The following is a 24,244-nucleotide window of genomic DNA, read 5'->3' on the forward strand; positions in this document are numbered from 1 at the left end:
TCATAAAATTAGCCATGATAAACTGTTAAAAGCAGTAACAACAAGTTTTGCATGAGAACAAACAGAAAAATAAGAGATTTTCTCTCTTTTTTTTTTGTAAATAAAAGAGAAAAAAAATCAATATAACTGTAAATTAAAATGGCAAAATATTTTGCAATTTATTTCTTTGTTTTTAAAACTTTTATAATTTCACTGTTGATTTTTCAGATTTTTCAAAGGAAAAAAAATTTTAATCAAAACTTTCGTTTACTGGAAAACAAATTAAAAATTTAAATCCTTTCCGCGAATCCATTTTTATTTTGTTTTGTTTTTTATTTATCCTTAAAAAAGATATTGGATTTTTTCTCTTTTCCGAAGGCTTAAATGTATTAAATAAATTAATGTTTTGATAAAATTGCATAGTTTCAGGATAACTTAAATATTCAAAATAGTTTTAAATTCAATGAAATTTCAAATACGAATAAAATGAAGCATTTCAATGGAGAAGGAAAAATAATAATGGTAATCACAATATTGTTGCATTATTTAAATTATTTTTGAATAGTATGACCCTGAATTGAATTATGGGACTATAGGGCTTATGATTAATTGAGAAATTCCAAGTCCATAGTTCATAGAAAATCACAGTAACTAGTATTTCATTAGATTTATATTGCCACAAAATATCATTATTTGAAACATAAGCATTAATTTTTTTAAAAGTAGTTGTTCTCTTTGATTTAGGATTCTGCAATGATCCTGAATATAGATGATAATGAAAAATTATCTAGAACACAGATTTTGCTTTATCATAGGCCATTTAATTACAAAATGGGAGTTGATTTAAAGGACTTAAATTTGCTCTTTTTCATTATGTTATCTTTGAAAATTATAGAAACGATCCAAATAATAAATTATGTAAAGTTGTTTTTTCGAACAAAAACTTAAAATTCTATTTTTGTATTTTTGACTAATACAAAATCACTAAATTCTCAAATAAATATTTCCTTGTATATTATTTTATTTTTGGATTCAGCGTCAACAATATTGTCCTGAATAATAGTCATACCACAATTTTAATTTAATTTTTTAAATTTATATATTTTGTACTTAACAACCACAATCACAATATTAATCTGTTTTTAAAAACAAATTTTAAACAACAAAAGTAAAACTTTCATCGTTTATATATATAAGCATTCTACCTATTCTATATAGGATCGGAATCGGAAAACGGCACGAAATTCAACAGAATTAAAGAGGCATAAATAGTATTTCCCTTTTCTTTAATATTCTTGTTACATATGTAATGTGCTTTACGCTCATGTTATTTTTTGTTCTGAGGCATTAACATTTTCAAAGTTGCCGTGAGAAAAACTAATTTACTGCAATACTTTTGTAAAACTATTTTTTAGCACTTTTCCAAAAATTTTTTGAAAAAAAGTGCTTATTAGTTTCACTCTGTCCGTCCGTCCGTCCGTCCGTCCGTCCGTCCAAAACTTTTGTCTGTTTACAAAACTTCTACATTCTTAAAGATAGAAAGCTGAAATTTAATACGTACATAGATCTTTACTAGAAACTTATTTTCGTAGAACAAAATTTTTACCTATCTCCCCCCCTATAGAAGTTATTCCCCTCCAAAGCACTAAAAATAGCCTACTTTAACTATTTGTTGCAATGAAACCATTAGCATTTTTAAAATTTCGCGAACGCAGAAAGGCAGTGGCTTGCTTCCCCTACCGCGGTATACTATAGCTAAACTTTAGAAAGACAAAATGGCCGTTCAAATTTACCGTTATCTGCAGTCCTTTTTTTCCAAATTTTTGATGTCGTTTTTCTTCTAGACCCCAGCCTGTAGAAGCTTGAAATTTTAAGGGCTTTTAGACATTAACAAGTAGTTCATTTCGTTAGAAGAAAATTTTTTTTCATCTCCACCCCCTCTCAAGTTATGGCCTCTTGAAATTTGTAAAATTTGAATTTTTGACACCTTATATTTCTGAAACCGCAAGCTTTTTCAAATTTCTATAAACGCAAAAAGTTAACGGGAAATTCCATGACACTAAAAAATATAATTATTTTTCTTAACTCACACAATTAACCCTTAAAATCGAGCATTATGTTAACCCCTGTTCATATTAATTTTTGCTTTATTTCAAAGACTGCATAAATGGTTCATCCTAAATGTATGCAATCCTAGAAATAGTTTCGTTTATAAATGAAAATAAATTTTAATAGTGTGGTGGATATACATAGACTATTAAAATTTAAAAGCAGTATTTTTACTTGTTGAAGGGAAAAGTGCTACAATACAAACCATTGGTTTGACCCAACTTTATTTTTTTTTTATTTAACAAAAGAAAAATGAAAAACAAAAAAACAATGTGCACTTTTACAACACAGAAAAAAAAAAATTATACAGAACTATGTGCAAAAATTTTTTAAAAGGTGCTAATATAGTGGTGGTGTTAGTTGAAAAATAATTTTTTTTTTAAAGTAGGTGTACACAAGAAAAATTTTCAAAAACCAAAAAAAAAAAAATTTGCTACTTCCATTTTTTCTACCACTCCTTTGTTAAAAGGGTATACAAAAAAGTGCATTTTTTCACTCAATTTTTATTTGTTTTTACTTTTATTTAATACAAAAAAAAAAGGGGAAAGAGTTTGCATTTAAAAATTATTACTGAAACAAAATTAAAACAAAAAAATTTAATTCGTGATACATGAATACTTTTGTGCATTATATAAGTATCAAAACCGTTATACAAAGTACCAAATATACAAAATATAAATTTGAATGGTAATTTGTAGTTAAAATGTATAGGTATGTACAAAGAAAGAAATAAAGAAATACCATAGTAAATCGGAAAATATTCACACAACCAAACAAAAAAATAAATGAAAATATGTAAGTACTTATATATTATATAAAATAATGTGAAAAAATAAACCATTTTAAAAAAAACTAATTTGAAAAAAATTTTTACAAAAGTATACAAAATCAAATAGAAAAACAACAACCCAAAGTTTAAGAAAAACAAATGAAAGAAATAAAAAATTTGAAATGCACCTGAAAACGTACCCTCGACGACTAAATGGACGGCATGTCTATCAGTGCCACGTTCATTTTCCACAACTAAATAATATGGTCTGGCATCATGTTCATCAGCATTATTTATATGTAATGTTGCTAAATAACAATCTTCACGTGAATCCTGTAATACATCATCAGCCCGATATCGATCTATATAAAAGTATGACAGTGTGTTTAACAAATTTTTTTTTTAAGTAAAAATATTTGAAATTCAATATAATTTAAAAATGAAAATAATATATTTTTTTGATTATAATATTAGAAATTGATTGACAATATTTAATTATATTTTGATGTAAACATTATATGTGTCATAATTGTTATATATAAGTTTGTATATAAAAATAATTAAGTTACGTATACCATTTAAATTATAAACAGTACCAATAATAATTTCAATAATATTATATACAAAACAAAAACCGCAATCAATACCAAAATTATTTTATTAAGCCGACGTTATTTTAGCGTTTTAATTTTATTATTATATTAGTTTTGATAATTTTTGTAAATTTTTTTTTTTTTAATAATTTTAGTTCACATTAATGACGATAGTATTTTTCCATTTTATTTGTTATTTTCAAAAATATATTTAATAATGATGATAATGTTTTTTAATCGCACAGTTATAATATAACATTTGCAGTATAACAGTTGTGGTATAACAGTTGTAGTATAACAGTTGCAGTATAACAGTTATAAAAAAGATAACAATTATTACACAATGATGGATTTAAAATATTAGATATGATTTGTCACAATATTGTTTATTGTAATTATGATGTTTAATTAAGTATAATAAAATTCAATATATTCAAAATTGTAGAATTCGATATTAAATTTATTGATATTTTCCAGTTAATTGATTTTTAAATTACAAAAGTTTTTACGTTTGTTTTTTTTTTATTATTATTTTTAATTTTAATTATCACAGAAAATTGATAAATATTGAACAAACCCGGGACAAAATTATTTCGACAGGAACAATCAATTTTGAGGTTACAGAATTTTTTTTATTTTGGTTTTTATTTTAATTATTTTTTTTTTTTGTAATCGTAATTATATTGATTTTAGTTTTTAAATTCATTATTATTTTGTATAGTGATAATGATTATTTTTTATTGTCATTAATTGATTTAAATTTGACATTTAATTGTTTATTATTTATTGACATTTTCAGTTGAAAGTATGAGGTATTCCATTGTTTTGTAGTGTTGATTCCAAGTGAATAATTATGAATTAATTATCACATTCCGAAAAAAAGAAATACCAAAATTGAATTGTAAACAAAATTCCGTAAAAATGAAGAAAGTGAAAAAATTAAGAGAAAGAGAGAGAGAGAAAAAATATTTAATTAGTTTGTGGTTTCGGAAAAGTTTTTTTTTTTTTAAATTGAAAATAAAAAAAAAAATTTTTTAAAATTTAAAAACTTTATCAATTGCATAATGTTTTATTTCACAAGTTGATTTTATTGTCATAATGAAGGCAAAATGGTTATGATAATAACCAAAAAAATTTAATTCATGCAGAATTACGATTTTTAATTTTAATTACTAGATTAACTTCAAAACAATAGAAAATTAATTTACAATTGAAAAATTCAATTATATTTTTCTTGCTGTATTGCTTATGACTGGTCTCTTCTGGAAATTTTAATGAAATTGCTGAATTATTTCTTCATATTCAAATTATATTCAGGTTCGAGATGAATTTTATGTTTACTTAACAAAGTACTGAAAACAATAACTTTTGTAAATTTCAGGAATATAATATTATGCCAATAGTAATGAAAGGAATGTAAATGAATACCACAAGAGAGTAAACATTTCTTAAATAAATTTATTATATTCATATAAAATCATACATAAATTTTAATCATAAAAATTTTTTCCTTCGACCATATTTAATAATAATTTATATGTTTTTCATATTAAAAATTATTTTCAACTTTATAAAATGTAAAAATATTTATTTAAAATCTGAAATTCAATAAATTATTCCTTAAATCAATATTTCTTTTAAAAAAAAAATTTCATTTATACGCGTATTTTAATCAAATATAATATTATTATGCACATTATTATGGAATATATGAATATGTACATTTATATATACCTATTTATGTACATTAAAATAATGTAATAAAAAGTAATTACAAAAAAAAAATTTTTTTTTAAATGTGAAATATATGAAAATATTTATTTATAATAAATTAAACACCATATTACAACTTACCAATTCCATCTCCTGCTGGTAATCTTAATGAGCCCCATTCCCATGTAACATGATGTGGTCTTGGATCAGCGCAAACAACTAATGATAAACTAGCTGAATCACCACGTTTAACTGAAACAGTATGCATTGATGGATTTAAACGTAAAACTTGTGGTGCACCTGTTAAAATTACATTCATATGGTATACACTTAGATGAGTATTGTGTTAAAGTAATAAACATTGTATGTTTTCATAAAAATATATTGAATACAAAAGTGATTTTAATTTTAATAAAAAAAATTTTTTTTTTTGTGTATGCTATGAAATGGTATATGAATTTATGTTAGTGATGGCAATATTTTCCTGTAGAAAGGAATTTAAAGTAATATAAACGTCATAGAGTAAATAAATTGGAGGTTATGTTGTTAAGGGATTTTTTAAGAAATAAAATAAATAATATGAAAATTTTTTAAGTAAATATACGAAAAGCAATAAGTAGTAACAGTTATAACAGAGGTGATAAAAATCAGTGAGGATATTGTCAATGAAAGAGCTTTTATATTTATTGGATGATGTGGTAAAGAATTAATTCATAAGGTATTTTAAGCCTTATTCACACCATATTATATTTTAAGACAAAACCATATGAAATACCAATTTAAAATAACATTTTAAAACTAATTCTTGAAACATAAAATGGAACCTATATTTGCACCCCTATTTCTCAAAAATGTTAGATTGAAATCAAAGCATACATAATAATTTATTTTATTTAATGAATCTAAGCCATGCACGTTCATTACGAAAGCCACAAATTTCTTTGAAGAGCTAGTAAGTAAATTTAATTTACGATGTTTCGAATGTAATACGTCCTAAAAAATCTTGTACAACTAAATTTATGTTTATTTTATGTATTAAAAATTTGTGTTTAACAAACACTTTTCGTACAAAATGTAAACATTTTTAGAAATTTTTAAACTCTAATTCAGTTCAAGGATATTTTATTAATAAAACTTATATAAAAAAAAAATCTATTTTAAAGTACAAAAAAATTTATTATATTAGATCTAGAGTCAAAAAATGTTCAAAACATATTGAACGCCATTTCAAATCTGATTACATTTTTGGAGGATTTTATTTTTTTCAATACTTTTATTAATTTCGAAGTATTGAAGAGAAGTTTTACTAGTTTTCTTCCATTCTTTACTCTGTATATAAGTTTGAAATATACGATTATACGATTTTTGTGACCTTTATAAAAAATAAATTTAACACCATTGGTGCTCATTGAATGAGACAAAGAAGTATGCTAGTTACTTAACTTTTTTTTTTATTTTTTGCTTTTGGAAACTACTTGAAATATTAAAACTATAAAAAAACCAATATTAAATACAAAAAGTTGAAGAAAATAAAATATAAAAGAAAAAAGAGGAAGATTATAAAAATTTAAGAACGAATAATGCAAAGCAAGGCTATTGGAATTTTTTTTCTGAAATTTTATGAAATATTGGAATTTTTAAATGAAATAATGTATTCATAGGTTCAAAACCACTTAAAAGCTAACAATTGAAAATGGAAAATGATAATGGGTTATGAACTTTCAGGCACTCTTCAATGTTCATAAAATTATTTTAAATTTCAGAATATGAGCTAATTTTAAGAAGGGAATTTCATAAGTAGCTTATCGGATTCTATAATAATAGTTTAATAATAGCGACGAAGCAAGTACACTTTGGTGAAACCATAAAATAGTCTATGAAAAAAATGTCTGAATTTTTTGATAGCAAAACTTATCTAATTTTATATAAAAATCAACTTACCAACAACTTGTAACGAAACTGGATCAGAAGTTACACTTCTCTCTTGTCCATTAATATAATTTGTTGCTCGACATTCATATTCACCTTGGTAATCATATGTAACATTATCGATTACTAAACGTGATGAGCTTCCTCTTTCTAAATATTTTGTGCCATGTGCTAACCTGAAATTATTTTAATTTTACAACATTAAAAATTTATTTAGTTGATTTTAAGGAGGATTTTCAATAAATAATTTGTACTATACTTGTACTTATTAAGACAATTTATTTGTACTTATTAAGACAATGACTGTATTCTTTAATAATAGCTTTTTGAATTTTTCAATCCATTCCGTTTCATTTGAATTTTTTGCTAAGGCAGGGTTACGTTCAAGAATTTTAAAAAAATTTTTAAAAATTTTAGATTTTTTGACAAGGTGGGAGCCCGTTAAAAAAATTAAAATTTTTCGGGATTTTCAAAACAATTCAAAAACTTCAAATGATATCGATGCATTGTTTGCAAATTTAGATTTCACTATATAAAACCGTTTTTTTCAGAATCATATTCGAATGGTTAAGCCAGTTAAGAAAATTTTAAAAAAAAAATCGTTCTATATTTTATCTTATCCCAAACTTGTTTGGTTTTAACCCTTTCAATATAATTTTTGAATATTTTTATTTTTTTCTTAAATCTTTTTTCCAAAGCGATCCTTTCAAAACAACATTTTAAACTGCAAAAAAAAAAACACAAGACAAGTATAATCTTTCAATACCGTCGACCATCTGATAAACTAATTAGCTAAAAATTTTTGATTCCATCACTTATGTGTAAATTTTTTGTATTCTTTCAACTACCCTTTTTTGAAAAACTTCAAAATTCAAAAGACTAAACAGTATTTTGGAAAAGCAAGAGAGGAAAAAAAATTTATCTTTTATAGATATGTCGGATATAGAAGGTCGAATTGTTTTTGTATAGGAAAGGGAACAAAAATTATTTTAACTTTTTATTAGACCAAAAGAAAACAACAAAAAAATTGAATGGATGTTAAATGATAAAAAGGAAAATGTCATAAAAGAATTTGGGTTTCCTTTTTTTCTGTTCCTCCATTTTTTTGTTCTTTTTGAAAAACTGACTCTAACGGAGCAGTCAGTTAATCAAGATGTATAAAAACATTAAAAAATCCATGTTACTTATTTGGAACTGGAGATCTTCAGCAGAAAATCCCTTATTAAATAAGCAAAAAATTTAGTTTAGAGCTGATTTAGTTGAAAAAGGAGTGAATGAACGAAAAATTTTAAATGTAATTTTCAAAATTTAAGCTTTATTATATAAGACTCAAGTTTTAATATGTTAGACTTGTTAAGAAAATTAGAAATGTTAATAGCTGTGTTAATGACGCACCCTTGATAATGCTGTTATTTTCTGATGATTTGGGTGATTTTTTGGTTGTTGGACTTGTAGTCCGCCTAGCTGATAAGCGATTAGATTCGGCTAGTGAATTTCAGGTTTATATGAAAAAAAAATTTTTTTTTTTGGAAAATTTTGAACGCGTCTTGCTGTAAAACTTTGACAAAGTAATATTCTGAGTGAAAACATTTAAGCAAGAACATTTTGTTTTGAGTTCTAATAATCTAGAATATTTGCAAGTATCTATTTTATTTTAAATATTAATACTTAGCGCAACAAAAAAACGGAATCATGATGCTCAGTGTCTTTCAAATTTGCTAAAATTTTATATTCCAAAACAAAAAAAAAATAATTACATATTTTCGTTTTCTTTACGCTTAAAAGGGTCATCTTACTTGTCATCATTGTTAAAATTAACATTAAAGGCCAAAAAAACGGAAACGAAAAAAAAAATAGAAAAGATTTTTTGCGTTGTATAGAGGAAGAAAAAATTAAAAAAATATTTTTCTACGAAATTTCATTACAATATCATGCCCAAATAAGATGGAACCGGAAAAAAACATTAGACCACTGTGAACGAAATACAGAAAATAGAGAAGAAAAAATAATTGAAAATTTCGTTAAAAAGAGAGGATCAAAAAATGTTTGCAAGTATTTTTATCGTCATCCCCTTTTTTCAAGTATTTCTTTTTTTTTCTTCGCTTTTACTCTTCATTTGTTTTGCTGCCCTGATGACCTTGAATTAAAGTACTACAAATGATGATGATTATGACTGTGCTGGCTACATTGATGACAATAAAGATGATAAAGTCTTTCTCATTTCCTTTAAAGAGTAAAAAGAAAATGTTAAAATTTTCACATAAGTGAGAATTAGAAAGAGATAGAAAATCAATTCATTTTTGTTTTAATTTTTTTTTCCATCCCATCTTTTTGAGAATAGCCAACAGTTCAGTGAAGTTAGTGTGAAAATTTAAAGACTGTTAAATAGGTTGTTCAAATTTCGAGTTTTAAATGATTTTATCATTTTAACAAAACTCATTGGAAGGAATTCTTTTAGTCGACTGAAAATTAAACCCGATTGTATTAAGACTGATTGAAATTAAAGTTGATGACGTTATAACATTGTACAGTTCAGGTTCTACGCAGTTTTCCAATTATTTTTAACTTATTATTATTAATGAGTTTATTATTTTTAACTTATTATTAATAATGAGAATTATAAATGAGTTAAAAGTCGTAAATTTTAGAATAAAAATCAATTTAAGGAACCTTTAATGATGTCCAGATCGTCACTATCGCAATAATTTCAACAGTCAGATAGACACGTTCTCTTATCAATAAGGTTTTTTCAAATTATAACAAAAATAAAGTACTTAAAATAATTTTTTAGATATGCTGTTTATTTTTAATGACTCTCTTTTGTCATCCTCCATTTAATTGTGTTTATAATACAAAAAAACTTGTTAAGAAATTTAAGGAATAAATTGTTTTCCTTTTTTGTTTTGTTAATTTTTCTGTGTCCTTTTTTTTTATTGATATTGTCAATGTTATTACAACGGTACCGGATTACATAATAAAACATGCGTATATATTTATCTATATAATATGTTTGTACATATGTACATTGCCTTGGTGTTTAAAGATTTTTGTATGGTTTTAAAGAATTGTTTTTTTTTTTTAAATTAAGTGTTTAATCGATAAAAGATAAACCAACATAATATAGAATTAGTACAAAAACCATATTTGCTCTTTTCATTATAATTGAAATATTTGGAATATGTTGCAATATAATGGAAATAAGTGAATGGGATCTAAAAACCAACTGCAGTCGGAGTAATGACCATTTTTAGACGTAAATTGATAGTTAAATTGTGTGGAAAAGGATTATGAAAAGGGTTCTTTTAAAAAGAAAAGTTGTGACCCAATACCATTATTAATTAACAAAATTTCATAATATTTCCATAATTCTTCTTAGAATTTAAATGAATTTCAAATTGAAAATTGTACTAAAACTATAGTACTTTTAGTAAGAAGATAGCAAAATTTTATTCAGTAAACTTCATTGTCTTATACTCAGCAAATTTTAATAGAGTTTTTAAATTTTAATCAATTATTCGCAAAAGATAATTTTATTGGAACAATTCAACAATAATGTAAAACTAATTTTAACATTACAGTCACTTACATATTTTATACATTTTTATTCATTATACAAATGATTTAATAGCAAAAAAAATTTAAAAATATAAGTGAGTAAATAACTGTTACACATGAGAATATCAACTAATAATTTCTAACTTTTATTCTGAAAACAATTTACAATGAACATTCTACTCACGAATTATACACATATATTTATATGTACTACATAAGAATGGGGTTAAAAGAATGCTTAGATTTACTAACACCTATACAGAATTTTTAATATATTATATGATGTACACGCTAGGTCTTTCATAATTTAAATATGCGAGTACAAATATTATATAGGTATACCTTGAATTAAATATTCATTTTAAACAAAAGTTCTAAGTAGTATTAAAGGGTTAAAGTTGAAAATTGAAAAGAGTAGCAATTAGTACACTCTTTTCTATATTCTTTGTTTTTCTTTTCTCTGGTTCCATAATATAAGAAAACTTGTGAAAATTTTATTCTTATGTTTTCAAGTATTTGTTACAATAACATCAACCCTTAGTTCAATGTTTATTTTTAAAATAAAATACACATTTATTTTAGCCTTCCAGCATTGAAATAATATCAAAAACATAATCCAACTAAAATTAAAGTGTATATACATTAATAAATATACACAAACGGATTGAGGTGTTAGTCTAACTGTTCGAAATACGTTGATTCGAATATTTAGAGGAATACTAAGAATCATATAGTGCTTTATGAGTAAAGGTTGCTGTTAACGTACTAATAAAGTACTAATAATACTAATAATATAAACTGTTATTGAAAGTGTAATAATGTACTGCTCTGCAACCCCATATTTTTACTGTAAATGTGAAGTGCGACAACATTTAACTGCAACAAATTTTAAATGCAATAATCGAATTTTTAAAATGATAATAAAATCGTGCGGCAGCAAAATTGGATCAAAAACATGAAATATTTTAAAAGTATGGTCATACTAAATTGATAGATAAAGATATAGTTTGCTCATGTCAACTACAACTTCTTTATACAAAATCGATTTAATATGATTCGTCAATATGTTTTGAGTTTTTTTTTTTTTTGAAATTTTTACTTGGATAGTTTAAAAACATTTACTTTAACTCATGACACTCTGAACTGCATGTTATAAACATCTTTTTTGTTTTATCTAAAATTCAATGGGGTGGGATGCAACATACGTTATTTAAGAGCGTGATTTTACATGAATTAGAGATTTATGTATTTGTGAACGTATATTCACGTGTTCGTAAATTTCATCGTGTTTGTATTTTTAGATCAATGTACTCTTTTATATGAGATAAGGTTTCCAATATCTTTACGAATTTGGAAATTTATATATAAAAACTCGAATAGCTGCTTTGAGAAGAATAATAGAAAGTACTAACAGAACTTAGCAAAAATTTAATAAAAAACTTCACGAAAAATCTTGACTTCATTTTAAATTGAACTCCTGTTGCAATTCCGTACATCTTTTATCAAATCGGTATGTGAAATACTCTGATTTATCAAATTGGTTTTAATATATTTCGATTTATTTTTGAGCAATTACTCAATTTCGAAAAAGAAATTCGGTTCTTTAAAGAAGAATGAATAATACCGAAAATTAATTTTCCAATTTATTCGAATTTGATTTTTACAATCAGCTCAGCTCACTCAATTTGTGGAGCAAGAGCAACACCTACTAATATTATATTTTTACGAAATACTGGCATCTTTTTTTTTCTTAGATTTAAATAAATAAATAAAACATGGAAATTTTTTTTAATATTAAAATGTGCAACTAAAACAATTCAATTCATGAAAAAGGAAGGGTTGCATATTTTTTTTCTCCTTGATAATAATTTATGTACACACATGTAGGCATTTTGAGACCGTTGAAGGATTTAGATTTGTTTTTTTATTTTTATTTACTATTCGAATAATAGAAGAAACAGCGAATGTAGTCAGTTTATTTTCTCATAAGTTAAGAGTTGTGTATAAATAAAAATGTCTAAGTGTATGAAGAACACAAAAAAAAAATGTGCATGTTCATTTTAGTGGAGCGTTGTATAGGAACGCTACATACAAAAAAATTAATTATTGTTATAATAAATATGGAAGGATATAGTCTAAAAGGAATATAAAAGAAGAGCATAAACAATATAATTACTTTATGAGTTAGACTTAATAAGAGCATCTTTTTTTTTCAAGTGCCCTAACAATAATAAAAGAGAAATAACAAAATGTTGTTAATTTATTTTATACATAGGAAAATAAGAAAGGACTAAAAATGAAAAATATTACAAATAACTTTTCAGCAGGACTTGTGTAGAAATACATAACTTTAGAATTTTTACAACATATAGTGCAAATTGGTCTATAATTATAAGAGTGTTAGGTGTAATTATGGTTATAATAATATTTATTCAAACACATATTGGGAAGAATCATAAATTAATATTACAATTGAATGAATTATTGTGAACCGTTGTTGTTTATTCGAAAATGAATACGTACTACAAATGTAATTGATTTTTTTCAACTAAAATTTCGAAAATTTAGTTAAGGCTTTGTTGCATCTTTTAAAAGAATTTTATGTAAATTAAAAAATTTAAAATTTTTTCTGATTTTAAAAAAGAAAAAATTGCATATGTGTAGGGGCTGCTGAAAAAATTTTTACTGATGATAGTTGTAATGAATTGTTAACTGGTTCTACATTTAAACATGAAAATTTTCACCAAAAATCCCATATTACAAAATATTTCAGCAAATATTCGGCAGAATTTTAAGCAATTCACAAATTCGTAGAGTATTCAAGGCAAAACAGAAGCTTGTTCCAATCATCCAATCAAAATTCAACTGAGAGATATACTGCACAAAAACCCAAATCAGAAATTTACATTAATATGAATTCGCAGTCACATTGAAAATCTAGAAACTGAAGAAGTTGATAATTTAGCAAAAGTGATAAAAATTTATCAATTGAATAACCTGCATATTATAAACACTTAATTAACAAAAACATTAAAAATAATACACCTGCTTGGAAAAATATAAACTATTTATTAAGGAAAAAGTCTATTACGGTCACAAATTCAAGAATCGGGGTACATAAATCTTATTCATAAATGCATTTTTGAAAAAAAACTCCTCCACCAGTTTGCGGTTGTGACGAAATATTAGCAATAAATCAAAATTTTAATGAATTCAACGATATATTGAACATTATAATATATTGAAGTTTTATAATATGAAGATGACGTTTGGATGAAGATAAAATTAGTTACAAGAGAATTTTCTTCAGTAAAATTTGAATTTTTCTTTTTCATTTCTTGAAATTTTAGTTAATTAATTTTGTAATATCTAAATAGGTAAAATTCAATGAAATTTATTGTATTTCATACTTTATAAAAATTGAAATTTGTATTAGGGCCAGATAAAATCCTAAACGATTAAAAATGATCCCTTTTTGATAAAGTTTCTTGAATGTTCTTAATAAGTTACAAATACCAATATTTAGAATGATGAAATTGAAGTTTGTTAGAATGAGAAAAAAGTAAATTTATTTTTCAAATATAAAATTTCTCTTATCTTCTGCCTTTTCATAAAATAAATTTCTGAATATTAAAATTCTGAAAATTCTTCTAAAAACTTAAAAAGTAAAATTAAATTCATTTGCTTAGGTTTTTTAATATGTATTTGCAATAAAAGCTACTTAATCCTACACATTATATGGTGTTCTCTACTTGAGTTTTATAAGAAATCTTACAAAATATTCGCATCTTCGAGCGAAAAAAAATGTAAGAATCCTCCATATTTAAATGACAAAAAAAAAGTATTTTTCTTATAACACACGATTTTTAGATTTCCTAATGCATCTCTACATTTGGTTTGAGGAAGAAAATTTTACTCAAATTTACAGGAAAAATTTCATCATTTCACTTTTACTGTACAAAAATTATTTTTCTAACTTAAACATCGTTGTTTTAAAGAGATTTGAAAATATGATTTTATAATGCAGTTTCAAGAAAATTCAAAAATTTTCTTTGCAATAAAGTTCAAAGAAAGAAGAAAATTAAAAAAGTTATGTAGCTGTAAGAAACATGAATGTCATAAAAAAGTTTACTCTTACAAAAAAAGAACAAAATTTTATAGATTCAAATAAAAACTTTATTCTGGAGTCTTAATAGTTGAAGCTCCATTAGTTCTGTGCCATTATTTATTTAATTTTAAAATGATGACTTTTTTTTTCAATCGCTTATTTCTATTTATAAAGCAAACTGTAATTTGCATAAATAAAATATATTATGTTAGCCTTTTCAGAAATGCGACATTACTTTGAATTAAGAAAATATTAACATTACATTTCATTAATTTGAAAGTATTGAGTAAATCTTAATATGAATAACAGAAACAAGTATTTGTTCAAATCAGTTAAAATGACACTAACAGAGGAGTTCAAATTATAGCAGATTCCGTGTAATGAATACTAAAGTTTTAACAAATTATGTAAGTTATTTTACTTAACCAATTTCCTTTTTGCATGGATAGATGACAGTTTCTAGGAATTTTACTTATAAATTGTTATTTCCTTAACGAACAAACATAAAAAAAAACATATAATTTTGATTTTATAAATAAAAATTGCAAAGAACTGTAAAGAAAACTATAAAATGGAAAATCATAAAGTTTTCTTATATTATAAGAACGTGCAATTTGCAAGGATATTAAAAATGCAGTCAGAAAAATAGTAGAATATTCGAAGAATTTTTGTATTAAATCTTGAATATTTTTTCTTATTTAGATGTGAAAAATTCACAAAAATTAAGTGACCAATTTTGAAATTCAAAATTATTTGTTCTACTTTTAGTAAGTGTAGTTTTCTTAAAAACACTAACTGCTGCGAATTTTTGAGAAATTCTTTTAGAAAAATACGAAATTTTATTTTTATATAAACACGTGAGTGAAATTTTTTTTTTATTAATAAAAAATTTCCTTTAGAATTTTCAGTTTTTTCAAGCAACTTTTACAACGCATTCATTCAACATTAAAATATTATTTCGACCCAATTTCATTAAAATGGAAAAGGTTTATTTTCTTTGAAAATATTATGCCATGCTTACTTATAATGTCGTTCAGATTTTTTGCTGTAAGTTATATGTGCAATACAATATAGAAAAATAATAGAAAATATGATTTTTCTTTTATAGAAATTATATTATGTAATTTTCTTTTTTATATAGAAAATATTACATAATATAATTCCTCTGTTCCATTTATTTAATTTACAATTTATTTCTTTTTTCAACAATTAGGTTTTTGTTTATGCTTAATAGATTTTATTATTAAGGTTTCTTTTGGTTTTCTTAAGGCAAAATAAATTATATTTTTCGCAATTTTATTCCTTAGTGAATAAATGAGAATTATATAGTGAGGCTGAGATTATATAAAATTAAAGAATTCAAAAATTTAAATAACCTGGTCAAAATTAAAACATATTTCAACGGATTATTTAAGGATATGCGGAGAAGTAAGAAAAAAAATCGAAAAAATAAGGTTGTGACTAAACTATTATGGAAGATTTAAATTTCCCGAATGGAAAATAACAGATTTCCATGTTATGCTGACGGAATTAATCATAAATTTTCTAGATTTTCCAAATTTTCCAAATTTATGATTAATTTGCTCATTATAAATTAAATTTGAGAGCATATAAACCGCATTTCTAATTAATAACAGCAGTGTTTTCTTCAAAACTTCATCAATTCATTCAAAACTGACATTTTACAATTAGAAAATTTAAAAAAAATATACTTCTTCCTCTATCTTTTCACATATATTGAAATATTACAAAAACCAAAAATTCTATTTATAATTTTTTTTTGCATCATAATTATCCGAATTGCACATATTTTTTTACTGTCATTCAATTATATTGTTAATTCGGAGTAAGAAAAGAATTTTCTATTTTCGAATTTACATTTAACTTTTAGACTACTTTTAGGCGTCTTTTGCTCTTTTTTCTTTACTCTTATTTTTTGTTTTTTGTATTCTTTTACAATTAAGTGATTATCTTGACCTGAATTTTTTCCAACATTTAACAAAGTTTTCTACAACTCAAGATTATAGTAAGAAAGAGCAACAAGAAAAAAGAGGAAAATTATTCATTAACCTATATAAAATTTCAAGATTAGGCAAAAATTCTTAAGAAAAAAAACCTTGAAATTAACAGAAAAACATGAAAAATAAGGAGAAAAATGACGAGAAGAAAACAAAAAATAAAAGTTTTCCTTTTTATCTCTTTACTTTTTTTTTTTTCCTTTTTTACTTCTTTTGCTATAATCTTCTTTCTTATTTCAATTAAATAAATTTCCGAATATGATTTACGTGATATTTTTATACTCTCTTATTTTCTTTTTTCCTTTCTCTTATTGTTCATATCTCGTACACAACATATACATACATTGATATGTATGATGCATGAATCTATACGCCCATTAACACATTTTTAACCCTTTTCTGCGGATCTTACATCAAATATTTTAGTATACAGTATAACAATGTAATATACAAATATTTAGTATATAGCATTCCGAAACTACGGAAATTATGCCTTTGGAATATTATTTTGGAAACAATTTAATCGGTATTATTAATCGACTTTCATTTTAAATTTTCGTTATGAGTGGGATGGATTGATATTTTCTAATTTTCTATAATTAAATTAAATATTAAGTTCCCAAATAAATTTTTTATATGTCTAGTATATATTGAGAACCGATATAATTATGTTCTCCTTTTATTTTTTTGAAAATTGTATAATATGTTAAGGAAGACTTATTAACAGCTATTACAATGATTTTAAGTAGATTTTTATTTGTGGCTTATGCCACTCTGCTTCTGAGACCCTTAACCTTTAAAGCACTCTTCCTATAATACACTTTTTTCCATTTTGTAAATGGAAGATGACAGAGAACAGTTAATAAATTTTGAAATTCTAGAAAACTTGTTGAAATAGTTTGAAATTCTTATGTAAAAATCTTCATGTGTATATGAGTAGTTTTAAGATGAAAATAACTTTTGAGGTTAAAGATTATCTAACATAATTTCCAATTTTCCTACATTTTTATTTTTTCCATCTTTATTTCGTTGAAAAAAAAAATGTTATTTAAATAATTTAATTAATTTATTATCTAAGTTTTTCATTATAACATTCAACTTCAATTAAAAGTTTGCATTTTCTCTTATTTTGTTGAGTTGGTTAAAAGAGTTCTAGAAAACTACTTAATTTGCAAAATATTTTTGCTGTGAACAAAAGGACTAAAAAAAAAACTCAAAAATTCTTCTATTATCTTTTTATATCTTTAATTTTTTTTCTTCTTTTTATGTCATTGTAAAACAAGAACAAGTAAAAACGTTTCAGTCGGTATAAACCGATTGAATTATACCCTGCACCTTTCGTTATTGTGTAGCAATTACTCAAACCTGTGAAACCATTCTATAGATTTTTCACGGATATGTTTGGTTTATAACTGGACACACAACTGCCAAGTTTCATGAATCTGACTTTATTTTTCCAAATATTTAAACTTTTGGACTTGTATGGGAGCTACTCGAACCTGTCAAGCAATTCAACCAAAACTTCAGAAATATATCTGACCTATAACTCGACACACAACTGCCAAGTTTCATGAATCTGACTTTATTATTTTTCTAAATATTTAAAATTAGCTTCTGGAGTTGTATTGCAGGTACCTGAACCTGTCAAGCAATTCCTCTAAAACTTCAGAAATATATGTGATCTATAATTGGACACATGACTGCCAAGTTTCATGAATCTGACTTTATTATTTTCCCGAATATAAAAAATTTGCTGTTGGAGTTGTATGGCAGCCACCCGAACCGGTGCAGCTATCCCATTATAATTTTTACAGCATGTGTAGAATATAATTGGACACATGTATACAAAATTTTATATTTATAGCTTAATTAGTTTTTGAAATATTTAAAATAAACTCTTTGAGTTGTATGGCAGCTAGCCGAACCCGTTGTCCAAATTAGTCCAATAACAATAGGGCTCGTCCTTGGCCCAAAAGACAAAACTTGTGAAAGTTTGGTGTCGATTGCATTATTCGTTTTTGAGTTATCGTGCGATCAGACGGACGGACGGACGGACGGACGGACGGACGGACGGACGGACGGACGGACGGACGGACAGACGGACATGTCTAAATCGACGCAGAATTTTACGCTGAGCAAGAATATATATATGTCCATATCGCAGATGACTCCTTCAAGTAGTTACAAACTCCATACCAAAGTTAATATACCCTTCACGAAGTGCAGGGTATAAAAATGCTTAAAGGGTATTTAATGGTATATTTAACTGTTTTTCAGTATTAAATCTTTTAATTTGTTAATTTGTGTAACGGATGTAATAGAAAATTTGGAATACACAAATACTATTGGTCTCTTATCAAATTGTGGAAAAAAAATCGTAAGAAATAATCTTCAAGAATGTTCAAGAACTTATGACACACCTTCTTATGCAATAACTATGAATAAATAAGGGGAAATTTGGTGAGGAAATTTAAAAAAAGTTGTAAAATTTTTAATTTAGTTTACTACATAACATCATGTGTAATAAGCATGTCAATTTTTTTTCAGTATTCCGATCAATTGCAATAAAGAATTCTATATATTGTCGATTATTCAGTTCTAATCTAGATCTTAATATAAAATAGGTTTAATAAATTCAAACTGCAATATCTGCAAAAATAACGTAGCATGTTGGAAAATGTAAAGCAAAAGAAAAGAGGAACATAATAGGAAAACGTCAAATACGAGTATGTAAATATTTTTTTGTAATTTTTTGTGCTGTTTTATATTAATATTAATGTACTAATAATTCCAGAACATTACAAATATGAAAAAGTAAATATATGATACTTTGGGGTATCAAGGATAACAAATATATGATCATTTTGGTATTGCGCGCTTTGAGTGACTGAGAATAACTGTTCCGGGTCAACCATTGGGGCAATTGGCCGGGTCTATCTCATTCCAAAAAAATTTATATCTCACCTGGGGCCGAAGAGAGTCAACTCGGTCGTCCATATTTGAGGCTATTGGTGGATGTATTCACTAGAAACTGCCTCCCGATGGTTTATCTTAAAAGGATGAACAAGGCGGAGGGCGAGGTCTTCCGTCTCTGGCCCACCAACGACTAAGATGCTCCGGAAGGGACTTTGTCGCCTCGATGGAGGTTTCGCGGCTTGAGGTGGTTGCTTTACTGCAATTTTCCAGGGATCTAGATACAGTGATAATGTATGTAGGGATAGGAATAACAAAAGATCCTATGCGTATTAGAACTAATCGTTATGTAACAGAACTTTCATTGCCTAACTAAACTATCGCCAATGCCCATTATTCAACAAATACTTCTAAAAATGTATAATTATATGGTTAATGTGGTTGTTAATTTTCATTTTCTTACTGTAAATTCAGGGATTTAATTAAAAGAAAATGTGATTGGATTGGAATTGGTAATAAATCAAGAAGTTGATTTCATTTTATAAAATTCGTTTTTATAGGACTTATACAAATTTTAGAATATAAGGTAAATTCGTTATATTTCTATTATTGCTTAAAAAATTGTGGGTACTGAAAAATAAAATAAAATAAAATAAAAAGTTCCTATAATTTTACAAAATTATATTAAAAGCCAAATCAGAATTTTAATTATATAAATTTACAATAAAAAAAATAGAATCCTACAATAAATTCCTGCCTCTTATGCATTTTTACAGTTTTATATCTTAAATTAATTCAATCAATTCGATTTAATTACTTTTTTCCAATTACATTCAAAAAATTCTTATAAAAATAATAATTATCCTTATTTATTTTAAGCAATAAAAAGAACAATCATAGAAAGTGCACAGCATATATAGAGAATTTATTAATCTAGATGAAAATTAAATTTACAAAATTTAATAATAAATTTTCTTGTATTTCCACTTACATAACAAAATTTAAGTGCGATTATTTTTTTATGGAATTAAAAATATAAGGGTGTGTATAAAAAATGTACACAATAATCGTATTCAAAAAGCTATTATTATATAACAATAATATTCATTGTTCTTTTTATGCGCGTATATGTGATTGTATACCTATATACTTAAAAAACAAGTATACTTGCGAATAAAATTAATTTTCTTAAATTTTTAACACTTCTATATATTACATAATAATATAATGTACATACCTTTGAACCCATTTATATGTTGGCGGTGGATTACCTTCAGCATCACAATCAAATGCAGCTGGACTAAATAATGGTGCTGTTGTTAAACGATCAGGACCAGCGGATACAATTCTTGGTGCAACTATGTTAAAAGTAAAAATAAAAAAAAAAGTCAGATAATATAAATTAAATATTTTTGTTTTTTTTTCTTTTTGTCATTCTTTTTAATTCTTAGCCCTGAAAGAAAACATTTTGTTTACCAATTTTATTCTCAATTATCACAGTGTTTGTTTGTTTTGTTTTTTGTATGGTTGGGGTATTGGGGTATAACATATTTTTTTTGTGGGTTAAAAACTACTGGAAGAACAATAATGTTAATAGGTAATTAAGAAGAAGAAAAAATATAAAAATTTAAAAAAATTTATTTGTTGTTGCTAATGGCACAAAATAAGATTTTGTACCATTGTTACTTTTTGTGTCATAGTAATAAATAGCGACGACAAAACGCTGCATATTGTAAATAAAACCTTTATATATATACACGTCCTTATGTTATATAAGCCTATGTAATATATAAACATAAAATTACTAAAATACGAAAACAAATGAAATTCTGTATCTATAGTTAAGCTAACGCAGTAAAAAAGGATAAGTACACTTTATTATTGTTATTATTCGTAATATTATTTTCTAAAAAAAAAATTATTTTTCACGATAGTAAACTGAAATGAAATTTTAAAGAATTACAAAAAAACATTCACAGTACATGTACTTTACAGTAAAATTTATATTGAGTTACTAAAGTTCGTATATATTGTAGTGGAAATAAGGGGAAAATATTTTTCTTGAAAAAGTAATTAATTTAGGTTTATTTACTTTCGTTCTCTTTATGTGATTCTTTTATTAATCAAAAGCGTCAATTATTTTAATTAAATCTGAATAAAGAGCAATGTGATTAAATAAAATATAAAAATACTGAAGGTTTTGTTTTTCCTTTTATAGAACTACGAGTTTAAGCACATACTTTTAAAAATAAAGTGATTCTGAATTTTCTGTTATGAAGAATTCAATTAAAATTACCATTACACAGAGGAATACATGTCAAAAACACAATTATTCATTTAAATCTTCAAAATACCTTTGGATTTTTCTCGAATTCAAAAATATTTTTAATTAACCTGACTTGTCTTTATATTTCGATTATGTTTTTCGTATCAAATTTCATATAATTTTTTGTTCCGAACTAAAGATGGGTCTCGAAGGGGACCCATCTTTAGTTCGTCCCTACAATACTCCTTCGAGACCTAGTTGGGTGGCCCAATACAAGCTTACAGTATAAAATCTACAAGCTAAATATGTATAAGGTATACCAAATTACTTAAAATTATTTAATCGATTTTTAAAAAAATTGGTACATAAGAATAGCAATTAATTTTAAAGAATGTGCTGGAAGTATTTTAAAATGATTTTCGGGAAATATTATTAGAGTAACGAATTACAAGTATCTAGAATCAGAGAAAATTTTAATTTTCCATAATGTAAATATTGTTATTGAAATTTTTTTTTTTATACTTTTATTATTAACTAAAATTTATTTTCATTTTCTAAGAATTCCTCTAAGAATGATGATAATTTTTCATATATAACAATTTTCATATATACCTATTAAATTATTATTATCCTTGTAAGCGGTTACACTATTATTAAAATATTCAACAAAAAAAAAAAATAAAAGGAATAAAATGAAATGCTTTTAATATTAAAAAATATTTCTGTCGTCGTCATCATCGCCATCATTATCAGCATCATCATCAGTATTATCAACATTAACAATTTAACTGAACCATCATTATGCACAATGAAAAAACAACAGTAAAAAAACAAAATCTAAATTTTGTTATTGTAAAAGTTTTGTATCATTCACTGTTAAAATAGAGAAAAGCCTCGCTAAAAGGTACATAAATTGCTATAAAGCATAAAAAGAAAAAAAAATCAACAAAGTACGCTAAAAAAAGGACAATCGGGATATAAAAGAAAAAAAAAGAAAAAACAAGTAAAATAAAATAATTTTCTTTCACAATCCTTCCTCTATTCTTTGCTCTGTCTTTTTTTTTATTATTATTATTCTTCATTTCAAGGTACTTAAAAATAATCATAATGTTTAGCCGAGGCATAAAAAAGCAGAAAGCAAAGTCACAAAATGAAAAGACAAAAGAAGTTGGCGCAATCAAAATTTTCTACTCTTCTAAAATATAGAGCAGAAAAATTATTAAAATAACAGTATAACAAAAAAAATGTTATACAGAAAATAACGGCATAAAATAAACTATAGCGGATTCTGTAAAAATAATATTGTAAATTAAGCTTTTCCCTCCAATATCATTAAAGAACAATAATTCTACCTTTACTATACACGTTACACTACACAAACACTCTACTATAATGTTATCATTGTATTATGGCGTCCTCGTTCTTGAAATTATTACACCATATAATAGTAAGTAAGACTGAACTTGTCCACTTTATAAACAGACATTTAAAAAACTATTTATTTTAATTTTAAAAATAAACTTTTATAATAAATAATTATGAAGGAAAAAACGAACAATAAGAAAACTTTTTTATAACAATTTTGAAATGTGAAAAAATTTAGGGTGGTTGTACAAAAGAATTAAACTGTAATCTCTTAAAATAAGTGAAGCAAATAAAATACTAAAAACATTTTTCATATAAACACATAATATGGACAATTGTGTTTGTAATATCAATTTTTCTATTAATATTGGTCCATTTTATAGGATAATGGAAATTTTAGAAAAAACTGATAAACTATTTAGCTAAATCAACAATTTTCAAAATGTTCTAACAGAAAACGAGTACTAATTTTGTTGAAACAAATTTCTGATTCCGGAATTTTTCTTTGTATACTAGATTTAGAATATTAATTGTCTGAATTTTCCTTATAAAAAGTATTTTACGCAAATCATGAAAATCTTGTCATATTACGTAAAGCAAAAATATTTTTCATGTGCAATGTAAAAAACTTAGCAAAAATTTCAGAATCAAATTTTTAATGTTTTTCTTTCATTGCTGGAGTCAAAAAATAATTTTAGCAACCAATGTTGAATATTATTTTAAAATAAATTTTTTCACTTACATTTTACATCCAGTTCAATTGAAAGTTGTTCAGATGTTCCAACTGAATTTTGTGCTTGACATGTATATAGACCTTTGTCACGTCGACCTACTGGCCTTAGCTGAAGTGTTTCCTAATTAAAAAAATAGTGTACATTATAAATATCTTATATAAATTGTATATAACTATTGTACACAATATGCTTC

The 24,244-nt window shown here is 24.8% G+C and overlaps 1 protein-coding gene across 1 annotated transcript in view; it reads right to left on the reverse strand.

Annotated features, from left to right (window-relative positions):
• Window positions 1-24,244, reverse strand: part of LOC129616601 (hemicentin-1) — a gene marked incomplete at its 5' end in the record, with an annotated part of 67,657 nt that overhangs the window by 27,140 nt on the left and 16,273 nt on the right. Inside the window, 5 exons of the mRNA XM_055532235.1 lie at window positions 3,058-3,219; window positions 5,305-5,463; window positions 7,105-7,268; window positions 20,924-21,044; window positions 24,060-24,171. Of these exons, the coding sequence (XP_055388210.1) occupies window positions 3,058-3,219; window positions 5,305-5,463; window positions 7,105-7,268; window positions 20,924-21,044; window positions 24,060-24,171 (718 nt within the window). The remainder of the gene's footprint in view (window positions 1-3,057; window positions 3,220-5,304; window positions 5,464-7,104; window positions 7,269-20,923; window positions 21,045-24,059; window positions 24,172-24,244) is intronic.

Source organism: Condylostylus longicornis, unplaced genomic scaffold (genome assembly GCF_029603195.1).
Source record: "Condylostylus longicornis isolate FDR11 unplaced genomic scaffold, ASM2960319v2 ptg000244l, whole genome shotgun sequence".
Classification (NCBI taxonomy): domain Eukaryota; kingdom Metazoa; phylum Arthropoda; class Insecta; order Diptera; family Dolichopodidae; genus Condylostylus; species Condylostylus longicornis.